This window comes from Malurus melanocephalus, unplaced genomic scaffold, assembly GCF_030028575.1.
Source record: "Malurus melanocephalus ecotype Western Australia unplaced genomic scaffold, MMel_1.1 scaffold_140, whole genome shotgun sequence".
NCBI classification, from domain to species: Eukaryota; Metazoa; Chordata; class Aves; order Passeriformes; family Maluridae; genus Malurus; species Malurus melanocephalus.
The window spans coordinates 142,891-161,817 of record NW_026623372.1 but is presented as its reverse complement, the minus strand read 5'-3'; the positions used below and the strand labels follow the sequence as shown (position 1 = coordinate 161,817).

Genomic DNA, 18,927 nt, shown 5'->3' with positions numbered 1-18,927 from the left:
ATCTTAWTTTTTAGCTACACAGGGAGTGGCTGCATTATTTCTCTTTGCCTGTGCTGGAGAGAGGGTCTCCAAAGATTCTGGACTTTTATAAAATGTACTCATGAACTTTAGCCCAAAAGAAACATGAGATTGTTTGTTATGACCTTCCATAGGCAGATTATTAAATACCACTGAGTCACCAAACTACTACAACAACAACAACAACAAAATTCAAATTCATGGCTTGTATGGTTTATCTCAGAACTCCCAGGATTTCAGCTGAAAAAAGTCAACCCTGCCACCCTTGGAGGTCCCCTCATGTCCCTGGTGAGTATTTTCTCCTTGTCTCCAACTCACTGTGAAGTTTGTCCCTATTCCAGGGTGCACTTAAATCCCCAAGAGAAAGGTAAAACCTGTGGATAYTGTTCAAACCACGGACATGGAGAATTTTGAAGGAGTATTTTAAAGAGTGGGCCAGGCAGTTGGATTCTTGGAGCCACTGATTTAAAATTGGGATGCTTCTCAAAAGGAGGTCTTTGGGGTGGGCTGAACCCTGCCCAGGGTGCCTTGACTTTGTGACCCCACTGCCACCACACTGGCTGAGGGGACAGGGCACCTGGCTCCTTTGCATATACCTATGTGAAAATTCCTCAATCAAGGAATCTTCATACTGAGCTGAGCTACTCCTGAGCTCCTTCAGCAGCTGCCTGATGTGCAATTCATCTCCTTCTTGAAGAGGTTAGTGGATCCAAACCCGCATTTAACATTTTCACATCATCCTCGCAGTCAGACACGCACGCCATGAAAATAACTTTCCAGTTATCTAGATTAATGTGTCATAGTATAAAAGGCAAATATACAAAATACAATTATCCYAGTAATCATATTCAGTCAAAACTAGAATTTTAAGTAATTTTGTTGTCAGATGTGCAGGCAAAAGAGCTATATAATTCTACAGACTCCTACAAAAGCTTTTGAAGGGTGCTATCAAATGCCTCCAAAGTCCATAGAAAATGTTATTTAAGTTTAGCACGGAGATGTCTGACTCATTTGGCTGTAATGAACATCCTTCTCTAGCACCAAACRAAGTGTGTGCTCTCAAACTAAGCATATGCTCTTTGGAAATGCAGTAAAACAAAATGTATTTCCCTGGAGCAGGCCCATTAGAGACTGACAGATCATTTACTTCAGATATTGAGGATAAAGCACCATCTTTTAATGCCTGTCCACGTGGTAGGTAAGTGACTAAATAACCACAGCAGTGTAAAAAAACAAGTTCCACTATACTGTATTAATGCTATAAAACACAACTTCTGCTCTACTGCAGTAAATAGCCATGAAAGAATTATTTTACTGCTATTGTCCTCAAACTTATAAAATAAATAAATCCTGTTCTGTTCTTCTTTTTTTTTTTCATTTTTTAATTTACAATATCTAGACAATTTCATTTTCCCCTGATTTGGCTTGTCTTTTAAGCTTTTGTTTCCTACTCAAGCCAATATGGCCCTTATGAATACAAAGAATATTTCAGCATCATTTTTACTCTRTATCAGCAAAAGATTATTTGAAATGCTTGGAGCACAAAATCTATTTCCCCTGTACAATCAATTTTCATCTGGATCACAYACAGCCCATAGCTGCAGGACAGCCCCTTGGAAAAGAGGAGAGCATTGTTCTTGCTGTGAACTGATGCAGAGTCATTTCTACAGGGTCTTGGCTCCTCTGAACATGCTGTGACAAAAACTTGAGATGCTTTAAATCTGGACTTGGAAAAATACATAAAACCAGGCATTATGTGACATGCTGCTCCCTGTCTGGCATTCACACAAGGCTTGAAACACAGTTCAGTGTTGGGGCTGAATTGAGATCACAGCTTCTCTCTCAGGGACAGCTTAATCTAATCGGAGGTCCCTTCATTAACTGACTCCTGGGCAAGTGTTATTGTGATATTTAAGTGACCTAACAGTCTGTCTGCATGATTTTATCTCTGAATGGACACAGATTCTCTTAAAAATGACCAGAAAACAACCATCATAGTGTTTAAATCATCATCAGTGTCAGGRCAGGGTACAAAGGGCTGCCTCTGAGGTTGAGCAGTCCCACRCAGATATTGTCAGTGGGTAAATCCYCACCAACACCAGCTTTTCAACTCTTTTAAATACARGTAAATTTCAGGTTAAGGACTATGGGACCTACCAGAGTAGATGGCWCTTCACTAAGAACTTGTTTGTTACTGAGGAACTCTTTCCTATTACACAGATCATGCCATCTTCCAATTTCTCTCAGGCCTGGAAATCAGTTTTTCTCTTTGGGGCAAAGCTCAGTGAAACAAAAATCCTACCAAAAACTTGACTGCAAGGAGAAGATCACTCTTACCTGTCTGTGCAGCCAGGCATCGCTCTCATCTTCATGTTTCTAAAACAAAAAAAGATCATTAATTCTATACTTGTCATGTATTATATTTTGTTRTAAGTGCAGGAAGCTTTTGAATTGAAATTGAAAGGTAGCTCAGAAATAGAACAAAACTGTTTAATTATGTGCTTCTGGAGTGGAATCCAGTGGCTGCTTTCCTAGACTTCCCTCCCTGATGAATAAGCATTCACTAGATCAAGAAAGCATTTTACTCATACAGACAAAACAAATAAATCCACAAGATGTATTATTCCTCCAAAGAAATAAAGCTTCTTAAGAAATAAATAAAGGCTGAAATGAAAGACATTATGAAAAACTTTTCACCCTACTCTATGCACAAAATTGCATAATTTTTTTAAGGGATGGGTGTATCAGAACCATTTTATGCAGTGAAAACTCATGCCAGYTTAAATGATGGAATCTGCTAATCCAGAGCTTTTATCAATACATCATTTGTATCAGTGCATTTGTAGAAGGGATTAATATACTACAATTAGGCATGTGTAGATAAGCATGAGCTGGTTTTAATGTCATTAAATATATATAAGTCAGCTAGAATGTTGCAAAGGTATTTAGGCTGAAAACTGTTGAGCTATGTGTGGATACAGGGATTTCAGGACAGGTTAATCACCCTCACACATACACAGACACACACTGAGTGTTCTTGGATTTAGGTGTTAAAAAAGAAGTAAAAATTGTGAACACTGTTTATATCCTGTCTGCCTAAAGGAAGGAGTGCCAGCTGACTTTTCATCATGTAAAGTAATTTATACAKTTTCTCTTTGCATGGGTTATGAACCCTGATGGCAAGTGACAGCTGGGCAAACCTCTCGTACCTTGGTGCAAACGCCCGTGGTGGCGTCGCAGAGCGTCAGGATGGACACGTTCTGGGCCCTGTTCAGCCAGTTCACWGCCACCTTGGTGCTGGTGGCCCACTTCACCATGGTGATGTAGTAGTCCCTGCAAACACAGACAGACACAAAACAAATCACAGCGCTGCCAACCTCACGAATTGACACGTGGCAGCAGTCAGGGGCTGCTGCAGGCAAACAGCCCAGGAGAGGGCTGTGGTTTTGAAGAACATTGTGTCCTGATGTCTCTAGGCTGCTTTATGTATGGATTTCARCCCCTAAAAATGGCACTTTTAGGGCTGTGCAGGTGTTTTATCTGTCACTCCTGGAAGTTATTTTCAGAGAAGAGATGAATACAGAGATGAAGGATCTTTCAAGCTATTCTGTCTTCCAAGAAGGACTGAACTGCCCGGAGCTACAAATTTATGCACAGATGGAAAAGAAATTGCAAACCATTTCCATTCTGAGCACACATTCTGAGCTGGCTCAGACCCACCACTATCAGTGGTTGGGTTCTTTATGCTTATGAAAAGCTGATGGCCTTTGAGTACACCATCTACACACCAAAGTACCCAKGAGTGCTGCACTAAAAGGCAATAGTAACAAGGACAGAGTTTAGAGTGACACAGGGCTTCTGTAAAGATGCAGGTGGTTCGCTGGTTGCCATAAAGATTCCAGTAAAGATGATTTCCATCAGCAAAACCACTCTCCCACACTTCCTGCACCATCCCTTATTGCTGGGCATATTCAGGTTGTGATGATGCCTGGAGTAAATCACGAGTGTGGGCTGCACAGCCCTGTGACTGATATCTTCAGGAAAAGTCCCGTGGTGAGGAATGCAGCCACTCAGGCTAGACTGGAAAATACAGGAATAAATTCACTGATGGTTGCCTTCTCAGAGCCAGGGCATGGTCCTACTCGATGTCCACCTCTGCAGCAATTCAGGGCTCCACCACTTTATAGGGCACAACTCTGGCTGAACTGTCAGAGCTGGTGATGTTATAATGCACTGCTGGGCTACGTGGGCCAAGACATCCTTACATTATAATATGACTTTTTACAGCATACAGTCTATAAAAAATTTATTAGTTCATTTGTTTGCTATAAAATATGTATAAGGAATTGTTGCCCTCACTGGAAATAACGCGCTGTGTCGCTGGAGAGCTCTTCGTGTTCTGGCAAGAGCTCCTGCATGTACTGAAGAGAAAGGGCAAAAGCACAAAGGCYTTTTTGTCTAGAAAAATAACAAGTWGGAAATTGATTTTGTGGTTTTCAGTAATATTTAGTGCCTGAAACTGGCTGGGGGATAAAGAACAAAAGACCTTAGTGCTTGCATTGACTGCATTGTAGTGAAGGATATGTCCAGGTGAGACAACAGCAGCCTGAAAATTTAGAGGCTGAAATAAAATTGTAATTTTACTCTTTATCAGCAACAGCATAGGCCCTAAGAGGAAAAACAACAACAAAGCAAAATTAAACTGTATAACTGTCTTTTCTTTCTCTCTAAAATGAACTGAGCAGATTCAGTCTCCCCAGAAAGGCAATGTGATTTTAGTACTTACTGTAGCTTGGAGCATTTTTTCAAGAAATCCAATTTAAAGTTTCAAGGACATAAATTCAATTTTTGCATCCCTCTCACTGTYTGAACGCAGGAGCCACAGTTCTTTCTCAGCAACTTTTAATTATTATTTTAGGTGAATTGGGATCTTCCCTACCACCCCAGAGAGAGCACAGTCTCAATTTCTCTCTGAAGCCTTTCCCAGCCATCAAGACCATGGATAACCCAGCCCACAAATAACTGCAGACACTTCTACAATCACCATTCCAGTTTCTGAGTAGTGTGGAGTCTTTCATTCCATTTACTTCCACTCACATCTCTTCCGAAGGACAACCAAATTTTATGGTTCCCATTTTGAAGAGGAAAATGGGACAAGAAGGTGTGATTCATCACAGTTAATTTTAAGCATCTGCTGCTGCTGCAGCTGCACTGGTCAAGCAGACAGTGGAGAGAAATGGGTGCATTCCCCAACCATCTCTGCCTGWCCTGTCCCAGATTTTATAGGGAGTKGATGGAAGGGAGAACCTGTTTCTTCCACAGAATGAAATCCACACCAGCAGCTCCTTGAGCACTTCAATCAGAACAAAAGGGAAAGGACACCTTGTCCAGCCCATGGTCCCTGGGGCACAGACAGYTCCTGCCTCAAATCCAGACTGGAGYTGTCTGAGTTTTCCCATTATTTATTTGTTCCTGGTCTGTACAAAGGCCTGTGATGATTTCTGCACTCAGGGGAGATATCATCATTCCTCAATTTGCCACCTGAGATGCAAACATGATGTGAGAAACAAGCTGGGTCAKGATTCAACTCTGACCGTCTGCTGATGCAACTCTTGAGGTCCAATGGATCTCACAAAAATCAAAAATGCCTGTCAGGCATTAAATGCAACAATACTACATTTTGCCCCTTCAATTTCAACCCCTTTCCTTTACTTTGTTTTTCTCACAGAAAAGCATGGCATTGGAGAAAACTTGACAAAAATGTTCAGCATGAAAGGTATTTAAGAAGGACAAGTGATTAATAGCGTACATTTCATCTGAAATACATATTTCCATCATCAGCTTTTGCTTTTTTTGGGGTTTTTTTTTTGGGGGGGGGGTGTTCTTTTTCTTTTTTTTTTTTTTTTTTTTTTTTTTTTGTAGGGTGTTGTTTTTTTTTTTTTTTTTTTTTTTTTTTTTTTTTTACTGAAAAATTTCCAATTTCTGTGGAAAATTTCTGTCTTTTTTCAATTATGAAAGAGAAAAGACCATGGCATATCTCCACTTTATTATCAGCTTTATTAATTGTACTAAATCACTTTGCTCCAGATAAAAAGAACAAGAAATACCATTCTGTCCATATATCATCTGCACTGAGCACATTGGAATGCTTCAGATAGGATGTGTCTGCTGGAAGATCCTTATCACCAGCTTCCCCTGCTTTCTTGAAACTCCCTTCTGTAACTAAATATACACTGCATCCCTCTTGCCTATTTTAATGAAATTTTATCACACTAATCGTGTCATTCCAGAAAACATATGCATAATGAAAATGCACCCCTATTGCTCTAGCAGCACTAGTTGTATCATCCCTAGAGATGCCAATTGCTGTGATTCTGATGAAATATGTGGGCATTAATTAATTATGATATATTCTGCATAATTTTGCAATATTGATTGCAACCAAATAAATTATGGGTACCCATAACCATATAGAACAAATTTATTAACAGCACTTGGATCCTGCAGTTGGAAGTTATTGCTGTAATTAAAATGTTTCTGAGACTCTCTGTTTACAGAAAATGATACCAAAAGAGAAATTATATCGTGCACGGACCACCATTCTGATATTGTGATGGAGATACTGAATTCTCATCTGCTGTATAAGGTACAGTTGTATTTTTGAAAGAAAAATGCATTTATGCACACTTAGTTTGGTCACAGGCCATACATCTTCTTTTGCATAAATGGATTTGGATTGTTTTAGAGTTATTAAGTGTAACCATGTTCTAATATAACGTTCTATGACATACAGGTAAAAAAATCAAATAACTTGGAAAAAAAATTAAGCAGACTTACACAAAATGAAACTTTTTGATAATGGCAGAGAAAGGTACTGTAAAATGATCTTGAAAAAAGTCAGACTGATCTAAAACCCCAAGGGAACTGGAGTCCAGCACCTACCTCATTCTTGGATCATCTGGGGGAGTCATTTCCAGGTCATGAGTGGGYCCATTCAGACCAATCACATGCAAAGAAATAGTTGGATTTTCCATTCCAACCTGGATTTAAAAAAAGAAAAAATTACCATTTCATATGCAACACAGAATAGTTTTTGTTTATTATATCCCCAAGGATTATAAAAAGCAGTCACATTGAATGGGACATAGATTGAACTGCTGTGGGTTTCTCCAGGGAGACTCCAAATCTAGGGATGGGCCACAGAGGTGTGGAGAGGCTGGAAGGTACAAATAAGGGGCAATTTAACACTTTTAACCTTAGTAAAAAATTCTACTTTTCATTGTAACTAGAAATTTTGCTATTTCCTGCACCTTTTGATGAAAGGTTGTCTAACAGAATGATGGTTGATATGGTAAAACACTGGTTCACAGACCTCGAAAATTAGACTGTCTCTCCTCTGACATCTGGCCATCCTGGATATTCTAAGACCAAGCACTACATTTTCCTTCTATACGAAAGTAAATCTATCTAAATATCGAATATATGTATGTATGTGTGTGTGTGTGTGTGTGTGTGTGTGTGTGTGTGTGTATCTAGCAATGCAAAATCTAAATATAAAAAAATATCTAAATATACAAACATATCTAAATATACAAACATTTCTAAATATAGAAACATATCTCTCTATGTATAGAACATAGAAATTCCAAACCCTCAGACACCAGTAACCCTGTGCTGGAGACAAACCCTCAGACAGCACCCAACTTTCATCCATTCCAGCATGGAAGCACAACTGCTTTTGTGTGAATAAAAAAGCAAGGATTTTTAAATTTTATTTTCATTGCATGTAGAATTATTAATTCTCACAGAAGCAGAAAACTGCAGTTTTACAAATGCAGCTAAGGAAGAGTGGAGATGGCATTCACTGGGGGACAGTTGATCTTCCCTTGGATCTGTTTTTTTCACTGTTTATGAGTGTGCATTATTAGTCTCCTGTCTGAATCTACTGGAAAGAAGCAATTCTTTATTTCTGACAGAACAGCAGGACTGATTATTTTATTTTCCCTTCCTTACTATTTTATTTTCCCTTACCTTTGGATAATGATATGTTTTAACAGTGGGGTATGTGATGCCGGTATAGATGGGGATCTCCATGGTGGGGACTCTGGAGGCATTAATTGTTGCATATGCCAACCTGGTGCCATCAGGAGACCACCAATGAGCAATGTGAGTCTTCAAGATCTCCTCTAATTAAAAAAAAAAAAAAAAAGGAAAAAAAAAAAAAAAAAAAAAAAAAAAAAAAAAAAAAAAAAAAAAAAAAAAAGAAAAAAAAAAAGACTAAAAAAAAAAAAAAAAAAAGGGCAAGAACAGAAAAAAAAAAAGAGGCTATTAGAAATAAATTACTAGTTAGCAATAAATGAAACGGCGCAGATATGAAAATCCCAGTCTAATCACAGCACAGGGAGGATGCCACAGGAATATCAATCAAAAATAGTCATCAAATCATGCCATATACACAAATGAACACAATTGATAACAATTACTCTGTATTTATAGGTTATTAAGTTTAATTACCTTTGCTGAAGAAACATCAATTTATTCGTATTAGTACACACACTCATGACAGCATAGAAGGCCCTGCTGCTCCTGCACATGATTAGAGCTCACAACAGCAGACCTGACACGTGCCAATCAATTCAAACAGTGTTTATACAACTGCTTCAGCAACAGTTTAAATACCCCCAAGTTCTATTGCCAGTTGGGAATAAACAAATAGAGCAATTTTCTGTAACTTATGAAAGGTGGGAACTTCAGAATAAAATACCAGGCCTTAGAGTCTGTGCCKTGGATACCATCTTGACTTTTATCCCTATTTCATTTTTTAAATCACTTTTGCAAGGCAATTTACCATAAATAGCCAGGGTTASAGTCTGGTTCTTTAAACCACTGAATTTTAGGATTTTTTTCAGATTTCAGTTGTATAGCTGTCATTGAAAAGATACTCAGAAAGATGCCAATGCAAACGTGTCAGATTTCACATATGTAAGGACAAAACAATATTGCCATCATATGAAATTATTTTTAATTCTGGCAGAACCTAGTTCTCCTTAAATTCAAATTCAAATAACTTCTAATTTCTAATACTTTTCATATCACCTAATATCCCTTGTAAAGATGAGTTAATCTTATAGATCTGCAGAAAAGCTATAAAATWCACTCTTTGTCCAGAGTGTCTCCAGTTACTGACATTTGGAAGACATTAACCTGGCTTTTTAAACCTCCCATTTTGTGAAAGACAATAATGTAATCCATTTTCATTAAGAGGCTTAATATCATGTGAGTCATTCCTATTTAAACCACCAGAAGGGCCTGCATATGCTGCACAGATTGATGGGCAGGAAGATGGGTCCCATTACTTTAATGTGAGAATAAAAATTAAAGAGGCTGCAGAGTGTTCCTAAGCCTCCATCACAAAGTCCTGCTGCACAGGGATGAGCAGCTCCAGTGTCTGCTGCCATCACTGGTCACTGAAAAATGGATGAGGATGTTCTGAGTTCAGACCCACCACATTTGTACATCACTCTGCGATAACCCCCAGTCCAACCAGGACACCCCTCTGGTCTGAAGAATGGAAACTCACCAAAGATTGGTTAATTAAAAAAAAAAAAAAAAAAAAAAAAAAAAAAAAAAAAAAAAAAAAAAAAAAAAAAAAAAAAAAGGATGAGTAATCCTTGGAGAAAAGACAATTACATTCATCACAGGGCAAATAAACACTGTTAATCAAGACTTGCATATGGCTTGGAATAAAACTCAAGGTAACAGCAGAAAGGGTGCAAGGAAAAATGAATCCTCGATACTTATGGTTTTCACAAATAACAAATTAATKAATCAATGCTTAATGGCAGCATGTAAGTGGGGTTTTGGAAAGATATTTAGGAAGTTACAGACGTTTCACGGGAAAGCACATCTGGCAAATTTGCTTTTCTGCTTTGCCCCACCTGTTATATGTACATTTAAAAGACGCTGCTTTTGACTTTTATATTGGYTGCCCATTAAAGAGATAATGAAGAGCATAAAGGAAAAGGAGTAAAGATGGATGGCAGATGAATCCTTGACATTTTAACATTAATTAGGAATGACTTTATTCAGCAAACATTTTCTCCAGGATCTCAGACTTAATGAAGCAGTTCTGCTGAAGGTCACACACCCAGAAAGGTTTTAGTGCAGGTTTTGTGGTCCTCTGTTAATGAGATTTAATTGAGTGAACCTTTGCCTTGAAACAAAGCCAGGACCTTGCTGCAATTGAAAAGATCAGTTAGTTTTAGCAAACCAGAAAACATTCTTATGGWATATAGAATGGATTAGTACCAGAAAGTACTTTCAGCTGAAAGAAAATACTACTTGAAGATAATTTGTTCTTGAAGACAGTTCATCCCTTGTGTTTGCATTAGCACATGCTCTGAAAATCAGTTGCATTCAATACTGCCGTGTCTTTCTAAAGTTAGCTCAGATCCTGCCTCAAGGATATGAAAAGACAGGTTCTCCTTAAATACCAAAGCCCCCTACACATATAGATCATGAACTCCTGACTAGGAGTATAAAGCCATAATTGATCAAAACTTCTGCTCCACTCCCCAGAGCTTACAGTCACTGAGTGCTACATGATGTCAGGATGCTGTGAGTGAGCTGCTGAGATTCCTCACAGTCAGATCCTGGTGGCTCTGTGCTCCTTTTTTCTCTGCAGTTTTGCTTTCAGGGCATGCAAACCTGAAAAATAATGTGAATAAAGAGTGTGGTTGCCTTAGCTGAGCAAGGGCTGTTCAGACATGATGGCTGGGTCAAGCACAGAGTCTGATTCCATTCCATGTTTGCACATTCAGTATTGAATCASTCTGGAAGCAGCTGGATGACCCTGCTTATGAGCAGTGACTCTTCAGTGGGGACATGCATCAGCCAGTGAAGTGTTTGTGCTCGGGGAGTGTCATAGGATGAGTATTTTAATCCTTCACCCAGCCCAATTGAACAATCATTCCAAAGCTGTGTGAAACAAAGAGTCTTCTAAGTCAAGAGACCCTCAGGAGGAACATTTGAAGTCCTAGGTCAGAGTATATTTCGTGYCAGCTGGGTACATATCCATCTTAGCTACTTCAGTATCACGGGATGAGAAAAGAAACTGGAGGCAATAACAGAGCTGGGATGAGAGATCTTCCCTGAGCTGAATTCGAGGTTGTTGCATTTAGGGCATTATGTGGGTGGAATTGAGAGCTGAGCAGCATCCAGAGTGACCCAGGCTGCCCACAGTGGATGTGTTTCCTGACAGAAGCTTTCCTGCTCACCATTAGGGAGCAGAATGAGAAGTGTGGTTCTCAGCTGCCAAGTAACAAGCTGTGGTGGATCTGGGACTTGGGTGTAGCATTTGGCTGCGATGCCATGTGGGTAATCCCTGGAAAGACTGAACAGTGGGTCAGAAATTGGGTGGACATTTCCGGCAGGTGTGTCATCAAAAATCAGCCCAATGTGTGTAAAAGGTAAGGGACACCTGATTGTTTCAAACTGCAAGTGAATTCCAGTCGTACGTGCAAGAGCAATGAAATGGCGGACTTGTATCTTACTTAGGTGACAAAGTCCTCAAGGAATCATAGGAAATGGGTCTGGAAGAGACTCCAAAAATCCTCTGCCTYGTTTCTCTGGGGAGAATATCCACCTCATTCCTGTAAGGATCTTCACAAGTAGATTTTGCTGTTCCTTTTGATACTTGTAGAGCACCTTTAGCAGAAGTTTAGCCATAGAGCTCAAACACTTTTAATTATCGTGCCCACCTCTCTCTAAGCACTGAACAGTCCCGCTGAAGTGCATTCAGACCTATGATTTCCCTCATGGACTCATTTCAGGGAGAAGCACCAGGCCTTTATCATGTGCAATGTCAGCAGAAACCAGCAGGTTCTGGGAAAAAAAAGAATTGGAAATCCACACAGATAATTTTAATGCTCTGAACCATAATCTGCCATTGGGGCACCTCTAAAGACATTTCCATGATAAATCCACTTCCAGGCTTGCACAGAGCTCTAGGCTGGCAGAGCTCCTCTTTGCTAATAAACACGTGTCAATGCCACAGACATGGGGGTTTCTTCATGCTTTTCTGAAAATCCAACTAGTTCTGCAGTCTTTGTGCATTCTGAGTCTTATTTTTGAAGTTTGGTTTTCTGCTAAAGATGGCAAAGTTCTGGCTTGCTGTTTGGGAAAAGATGAAGCCTTCACCGGTGACTGACTGAGAAACCCATTGGTAACTTACAGATTTCTCCCAATTTTGGAAGTCAGAAGAAAAAGGAATAAAGATGATAGCACGAGAAAAAAAAAACTGAGAAAAAGAAATAATTTTCAAGTGAAGAAAAAGCATTTTTTCTGGGCCTACTTATTAGAAGATACAAATAACTTGTAATTTTCCAGTATGAGTTAACAGAAACAGAGACTTGCACCAGAAGACAGAGATGGCAGACCAGTCCTCTGATAGTCTGACAGGTACCATTGTAACACTTCTCCATCGCTTTAAAAAAAAAAAATAGAAAAATAATTAGAAGCCTTTAGCAGTTTAAGATTCAAAAACTCTCAGGACCAGAGCTATTTATTGCTGATGTGCTAAAGTACAGCAGTTCTGGGGACTGTAACCAATAGTTCTGTTTGTGTCCTGTATTGTAGCTGATGCTCAGATCATGAAGTATTTGGTGTGCTGAAGACATTTTGCTGTTTTATTAAAACTGTTAATAAAAAGGAATTTTAAGCAAAGTGAAATTAAAGCCTAACATAAAGGCCATGGCTTATGTTGGGAGAGAAAGCTCAAAAGAAATTGTCAGAAGGATGCATCAAAAGAACATGAGAGGAAGAGAGATCAGAGAACAGCAAGAGRGTCTAGGAAAGGAGAAAACAAAGACTACTGAGACAGTGAAACCCCAAGGGTTCTCATAGAAACATCAAATAAATACAAATGCTTATTTGACAGCTGCCATCTGTTTTAAAATCAATTACTAGATCATCTCAAAGCACCAACCACATGTCCAGATCGATTACTATTGTACAGTGTGAAAGCAAGTATTTTTAGCCAGTTAGGGAAAACTCATTGTTCATATTGGCCTTTGCTGTTTCAGGGATGGCTGTGGAAAATGACCTTTTGTTATATACAGTCAAATTTTTCTCTCAGACGCTATAGTGTAAGTCTACACTGACTTCCATTAAATCATTGTAATAGGTATCAAATGAATGTAAAAGTAGCTATGTGTATGCAAATAGTATAAAACTGTTTTGGATTACCATATGCAATCTGCATTTTCCTGTGTTGACATTATTTTGTGCTGATGTCAGCAAYAGCCCTGCAGCACTATTGATTTCAGAGCAATTAATCCTCTTTCACACTTGTCTAATTGAGTCAGGTGRAAAAAAAAAGCAATTTTGCAGGGCCGCTGGACAATTCACCAACCTTTTGTAGAAAATATAAATATTTATGTGGCTGAGGGCAAACTCCGGGCTCAGCCCTGTCACACAGTTCCTGAGGTTAGCTCAGCTGGTCAGAGCACAGTGCTGATCACACCAAGGATTGGGGTTGATCCCTGTGCAGGACATTTACTGAAGAGTTGAACTYGATGATCCTTGTGGGTCCTTTCCAACTCAGACWATTCTGTCAATCTGCATGCAAACAACAACCCTTCCCAAGATGCTCGTGCTGTTTTCAAGAGATCCTTATGGAAAATGAGCTGATCCTAGAGATCCTTAGGAAAAACAAACTGCAATGCTCACCACTGTGACCCTTTATTCCTACTCAGAACAYRCAGTCTYCTTGGYCACTGACAGACAACAAGGAASAATAAASTGTTAATTGCTTTMRTGGTGTTCTCAGGGTTGGGCTTCAKRGAGCACTTYATAARCACAAAATCCTTGATCCAAAATCTCACTGCGGGGGTGAGCAGCTCCCATGTGTTTGGCAGCCACAAGAAGGTGGCAGTTCCTCATCTCAGGGAAAGGAGCCCAGCCAGGGGTTCTGCATTTCCTCAAGCACAGGGAAGGTGTGGGCTGCAAGTGCCATTAGTCCCTCTCAGYCATCTGGTTTAATTGCTTGAACACTCGTTGTTTTCTGCTCAKGCAGCCCCTTGCTCCTGCAGAACATCGTGTGGAGGCAGCAGGAGARGGTCTGGGCAGTGCTTTTGCCTCCCTGTTCCCGGGAGAGGAGCTCATTGCAGCAGGGTGGCTCATGCTGGGAGCTGGGGACAGCCACCCTCCGTGTGTTCTGTTGGGTCAGCAAGGTCACCTGTCCCCTCTATATCTCTGATGCTGCGTGCCCTGAGCCAAGGCCAGGCTTGGCAAACAAACCYCACCAAATGTGGACATGGATGGGCTGTGGTCCCCCTTCACTCCTGTGACAGGGAGGTGGCTCTGGGTGACAGCAGCACAAGCTGCAATGCTCCAGCAGCAAAGTCACTGTGGGATGGTCGCTGGTACCTGCCCAGGCTCCCTGAGGGACACACGGGAATGGAGAGCAAACAGCACCCAGCAGAGCCATGGTGTGCACAGCAGAGGAAGCTCTGACAGCCAGCCTGGCCAAATCCTGACCACTCCAACCTGGACTCCTCATCCACAGTCCCAGCTACCAACAACAACCACTAGGATGATCCCTAGGACACYGATCCCCAAGAAGCAGGATGGGATCATGTTAGCAGGGAACCAAGCTCCTGACAGAAGACACTTTCTGAAGCTACTAATTTCACCTCATTCAGAAACTGTTAATTTAATGTGGTTTGCTTGTTGGTTTTTTTTTTTTTTCCCCTCATCCATTGATTCTTCTAATTGTTGTTGTTTCCAACATAAAGGCTCCTGTAGCTGTCATATGAATCAGGGCATTAGGGGTATTGTTTACAAGGTTATTGGCAGGTAACTGCCAGACCTTCTTTGYTTTTTGAGTGCTTGGGGGCTTCAAAAGCTGGTTTTATTGAACACCARCCTGATCCTATCCTCAGGTAAATCTCTGCAGCTCCTACAGAATGCACACAGGAGGCCAAGCTCAGACTGTAATAACTAGGAAATCATGAATGTTTAAAATCTTCCTCAATCATACAAATGGATCTGTTGGGGAAAAARCCCCAATCAACCATCTAATAAAACAGATCTACACAAGTTTGAGATGTCATCTGAGATGTACAGGTAGATTCTTGCAAATAAGAGAAGAATTCAGCATTTGGAAATGGTCAGAGGGTCTCCTTCAGGCCACCTTCACACTGTGACACACTGAGAGCACTCAGCTCTACAGATCCCACTTGAGGAGCCAAAAGCCATGGAGAGGAGCAGTCCCACAGATCTCTCTCCTCTTTTTAGAAGTTTCTTTCYCTGTGCTTCTGGCTTTTTGTCACCTGGACACGATCCTGATGAATCCTTAGTTTTCAAAAGCATTAATGATTAATGCTCACAACAGCTCCTAACAATTAGCAGGTGTCCTTTGGTCGTGTGAGTCAGTCTCAGAGTCAGTAACAACCTTTGGACCATGATGACAAAAGTGGCATTTCATCAATGCTGGCAGGTCTGTGATCTGTCAGGATGTCCAGATGTATTAATGAAAATGGGGGCTCAGTTATGAAAATAGAAATATTAGAGACCATATCATCAACCATTCCTGTTTCCAGCACTCACTCCAAAGAACAAACGMATCCAGGAAACCCATCCGCAGTGGCAAACTGCTGTCTGCCACTAAAGTATGATAAGAATTGTATTTTCCATCACAAACTTCACAACCTGTTGCAGCTCTTCACAAAAGCCTGTCAGCTGAAGGCACTAAAACTGTAGAAACATTTCCTGGCAGAAGTCTCCTGAGCCATTTGCAGTGTAGCTCACTGGTGTGGGTAAATGCTCACTGCCAGGCCCTGTTGTACCTTCTGAGCGGCCAAGGACCCAGAGCAGGCAGAATTCACATTGCTCAGATGCAGTAGGGTTCCTTACAGACAAATCCTTTTCTTCTTTCTTTACTCCTCTGCTGCCTGAACAGGTTGCTATGGCTGGAAATGCAATTGGCTTCTGTGTAATGCACTGAGACAAATCGAGGCTTTCATTATATGCTGAATATTTCTCTATTCAAACCTGCTCAAGTAGCTTCAACTTCACCTTTCCTTTAAATTAAAAGTTACAGTTCTTCCTAACGAATCTATAGAGTTTATGATAGGAGGAAGATGGACAGCCAGCCTTGACACAGGGGATCCATTTCAATAGCTACAGATGTATCAAGAAAGTTAGCAATCACAAAACCCTCTGAATCAAAAATTCATTAGACRATTGCTATAGTTCAAGAACACAAGTGCCCAAAAGCAATCTCTTTTAATGTTTCATAAAGAAATATGAGAGATAAGAAGACTGAACAGCCTGACAGTGCTATTAAAGAACTTGATTCTTCAACCCCACGGACTTTTATCAGCACTTGCACAAGCTGTCTTTCATGTGAATTGCTTGCATGATTTATTCACCCYGAGCAGCACCTGCTCGTCACCTAGTCTGAGTTCCAATAAATGTCAGTTAATATTGCAAAACACAGCCATGCTTTATGAAATGGGAACTCGAGCACACTGACTGAATTCAGTTTAGCTCCTAATTCCTTACCCGGTTTAAACTGCCAAAGTCATTGAACAGCCATTAAAAAACCACTCAGGGTATATATTGCCCTGTTATGGCAATATTCCCAGAGGTTTCAACTTGAACAGTGACTCAGGACCTGGCTAACTGAGAGATTTAGCTCAGTAATGACTCAGAGGATGAATTTGATTTAACAGTACTGAATAATCAGAGGAACTACTGAGATCAATAGAGTCACCCAGGAATAATAAAAAAAGAGAACTGGATAAAAACAGAATTCAAATTAGCTTACAGCAATATTTCAGAGGAAAAAAAAAAGTTGTTATCAAATAACAGGAACATTTATTATTAATGAAGGTAATGGTATGTAATCAGGTTATGCCACTGCTGGATTAGTGGGGTTTGACTCTGTCAGAGCTGTGGCACTCGCATGTTGAGCAGAGTTTTGTTCTTAGATGTGTGTCTTGCAAGTCCTCCACTCTGGACTCAGGTAAACATAAAGAAAAGAAACATCCCTGCAGGATGATGTCCACCCATCAAAATCTCTCTTATCCCCCCTACCAGGAATACTTTCTTTTATCAATATTTTTGAGCTGTAGACTCCTGTGCAGTAATCCCAAATCTGCTGACAAAAGTAAAGGAAAAGCTGTGTCCCTGGGGCAGGGGCACCRGCCAGGTCTGTGCAACTTTGATCATCAGCGACAGCCCAGAAACTCCCAGAAGTGAGACAGAAAATAAACTCCAGTGGGTTTGGTGTGCAGAACTGCAGYGGGTCCAGAGGAGGCCAGGAAGAGGATCAGAAGGCTGGAGCTGCTGTGGGGGATGAGAGCTGGKGYTGTTCAGYCTGGGGAAGGGAAGGTTCCAGGCAGAATTTATTGCAGCCTTTTGGGACTTGGAGGAAAGATTGACAAAAKTTWGGGACAAACTTTTTAGCAGGGCCTGTCRTGACAGGATAAGGGGTGATGKTTTAAAACKGAAGGAGGGTAGATTAGACACATGAAAGAAGGTTTTTACAGTGAGGGTGGTSGGGCACTGGCATAGATTGCCCAGAGAGGGGGTGGATTCCCCATCCCTGATCATTCAAGGTCCGGTTGAACGGGGCTGGGCTTGGCCAGGCATGGGGTGCTCAATGCCCATGGAATGATTCTCATCACAGGCACCACCCCCACATACATCTATATTCACTAATATTATTTTTTAATTTATGACCATCTTAATTTCCTTTGAGAGTCCWAACTTTGTGTCTTTAATGATTGCTGGTTTTACTTTAAAAATACAACAATTAGAGTCTTCTAATAAGAATTTCAACTGCATGGAGAATTAAATACCAGATGAGATTGACTGTTCATAGTGGCACTGGAATTCCAAATATTAATAATACTTTAAAAATTGTCTTGTATGGATTTGGATTTCCATTCCCTGTTGTACCTTGTTTCTCATGATTTTACAGGGATTTCATTGTTTTCAACTTCTAATTTCAGCCAACAAAAACTGTATCTACAAAGCAGCATATAAAAAYTCCTGAAAAAATATCCCAAAATATATGGAAATGTACATATAAACACACACAGAGCCATGCAGTAACAGTTACTAGAAATTGCCTGTATAATTGGGTCTAAAACTAGTAGGAATAAAACTTATTAAAATCAATATCACAGAAAGGCAATTAAGAATTTTAAGGAAAAAAAAACCCTGATTAATTAACTGCAAATTATAAGTATTACTTTGAATTGCATTGTACAGAACAGGCTCAAATTACCAATTATCCCTGGCCTCTTTGTTCAAAGATCATGAATGTGCATTTTAATTTACGCTGGAGAAAGCTAAATATACTGAGAACCAGCACGCAGAATTTTGCAGAAATCACTGGGGATGAGGGGGAACTCCCCCATTACCATATAAATGACATGCACAGACTTATAAATGACATGCACTGGATCCAGCTCGTATTGTTCCTTCAGATGTAGCAGGCAAATACCGGAAATTAAAATACAGCTTATAACCTACCAGATAATAAATGTAACCCACACTGCACAAATCCCCATCTACCAAAGATAATTTTGTCTGCTGTTTTTTGCTGATTAAAGGTGGCTTTGGAAAGAAATACCCTCCTTTCCCCTCTTTATCTGCTGCACTTACTGGCAGGATGGAGATGGCTCCGTTTTTATCTACCCAGCAGATCGCAATACCTAAAGCAGCATAATCTTGATTTCCAAGGTCATCATAACCTRCTCTACCCTTAAAAAGCTTCCTATTTAGTATTGAGGAAAATTCCCACATAAAAAATCAAGCCAAGGAAAAAAAATCAACCCAACAAACAAACAAACACACACACATACAAAAAAAAGAATAAAAAGGAAAAAAGAAAAA

At 40.1% G+C, this 18,927-nt stretch overlaps 1 protein-coding gene across 1 annotated transcript in view; it reads right to left on the bottom strand.

Annotated features, from left to right (window-relative positions):
* DPP6 (dipeptidyl peptidase like 6) overlaps positions 1 to 18,927 on the bottom strand; it is a gene marked incomplete at its 5' end in the record, with an annotated part of 163,475 nt that overhangs the window by 42,070 nt on the left and 102,478 nt on the right. Inside the window, 4 exons of the mRNA XM_057371082.1 lie at positions 2,356 to 2,394; positions 3,228 to 3,351; positions 6,961 to 7,058; positions 8,050 to 8,204. Coding sequence (XP_057227065.1) covers positions 2,356 to 2,394; positions 3,228 to 3,351; positions 6,961 to 7,058; positions 8,050 to 8,204 — 416 coding nt within the window. The remainder of the gene's footprint in view (positions 1 to 2,355; positions 2,395 to 3,227; positions 3,352 to 6,960; positions 7,059 to 8,049; positions 8,205 to 18,927) is intronic.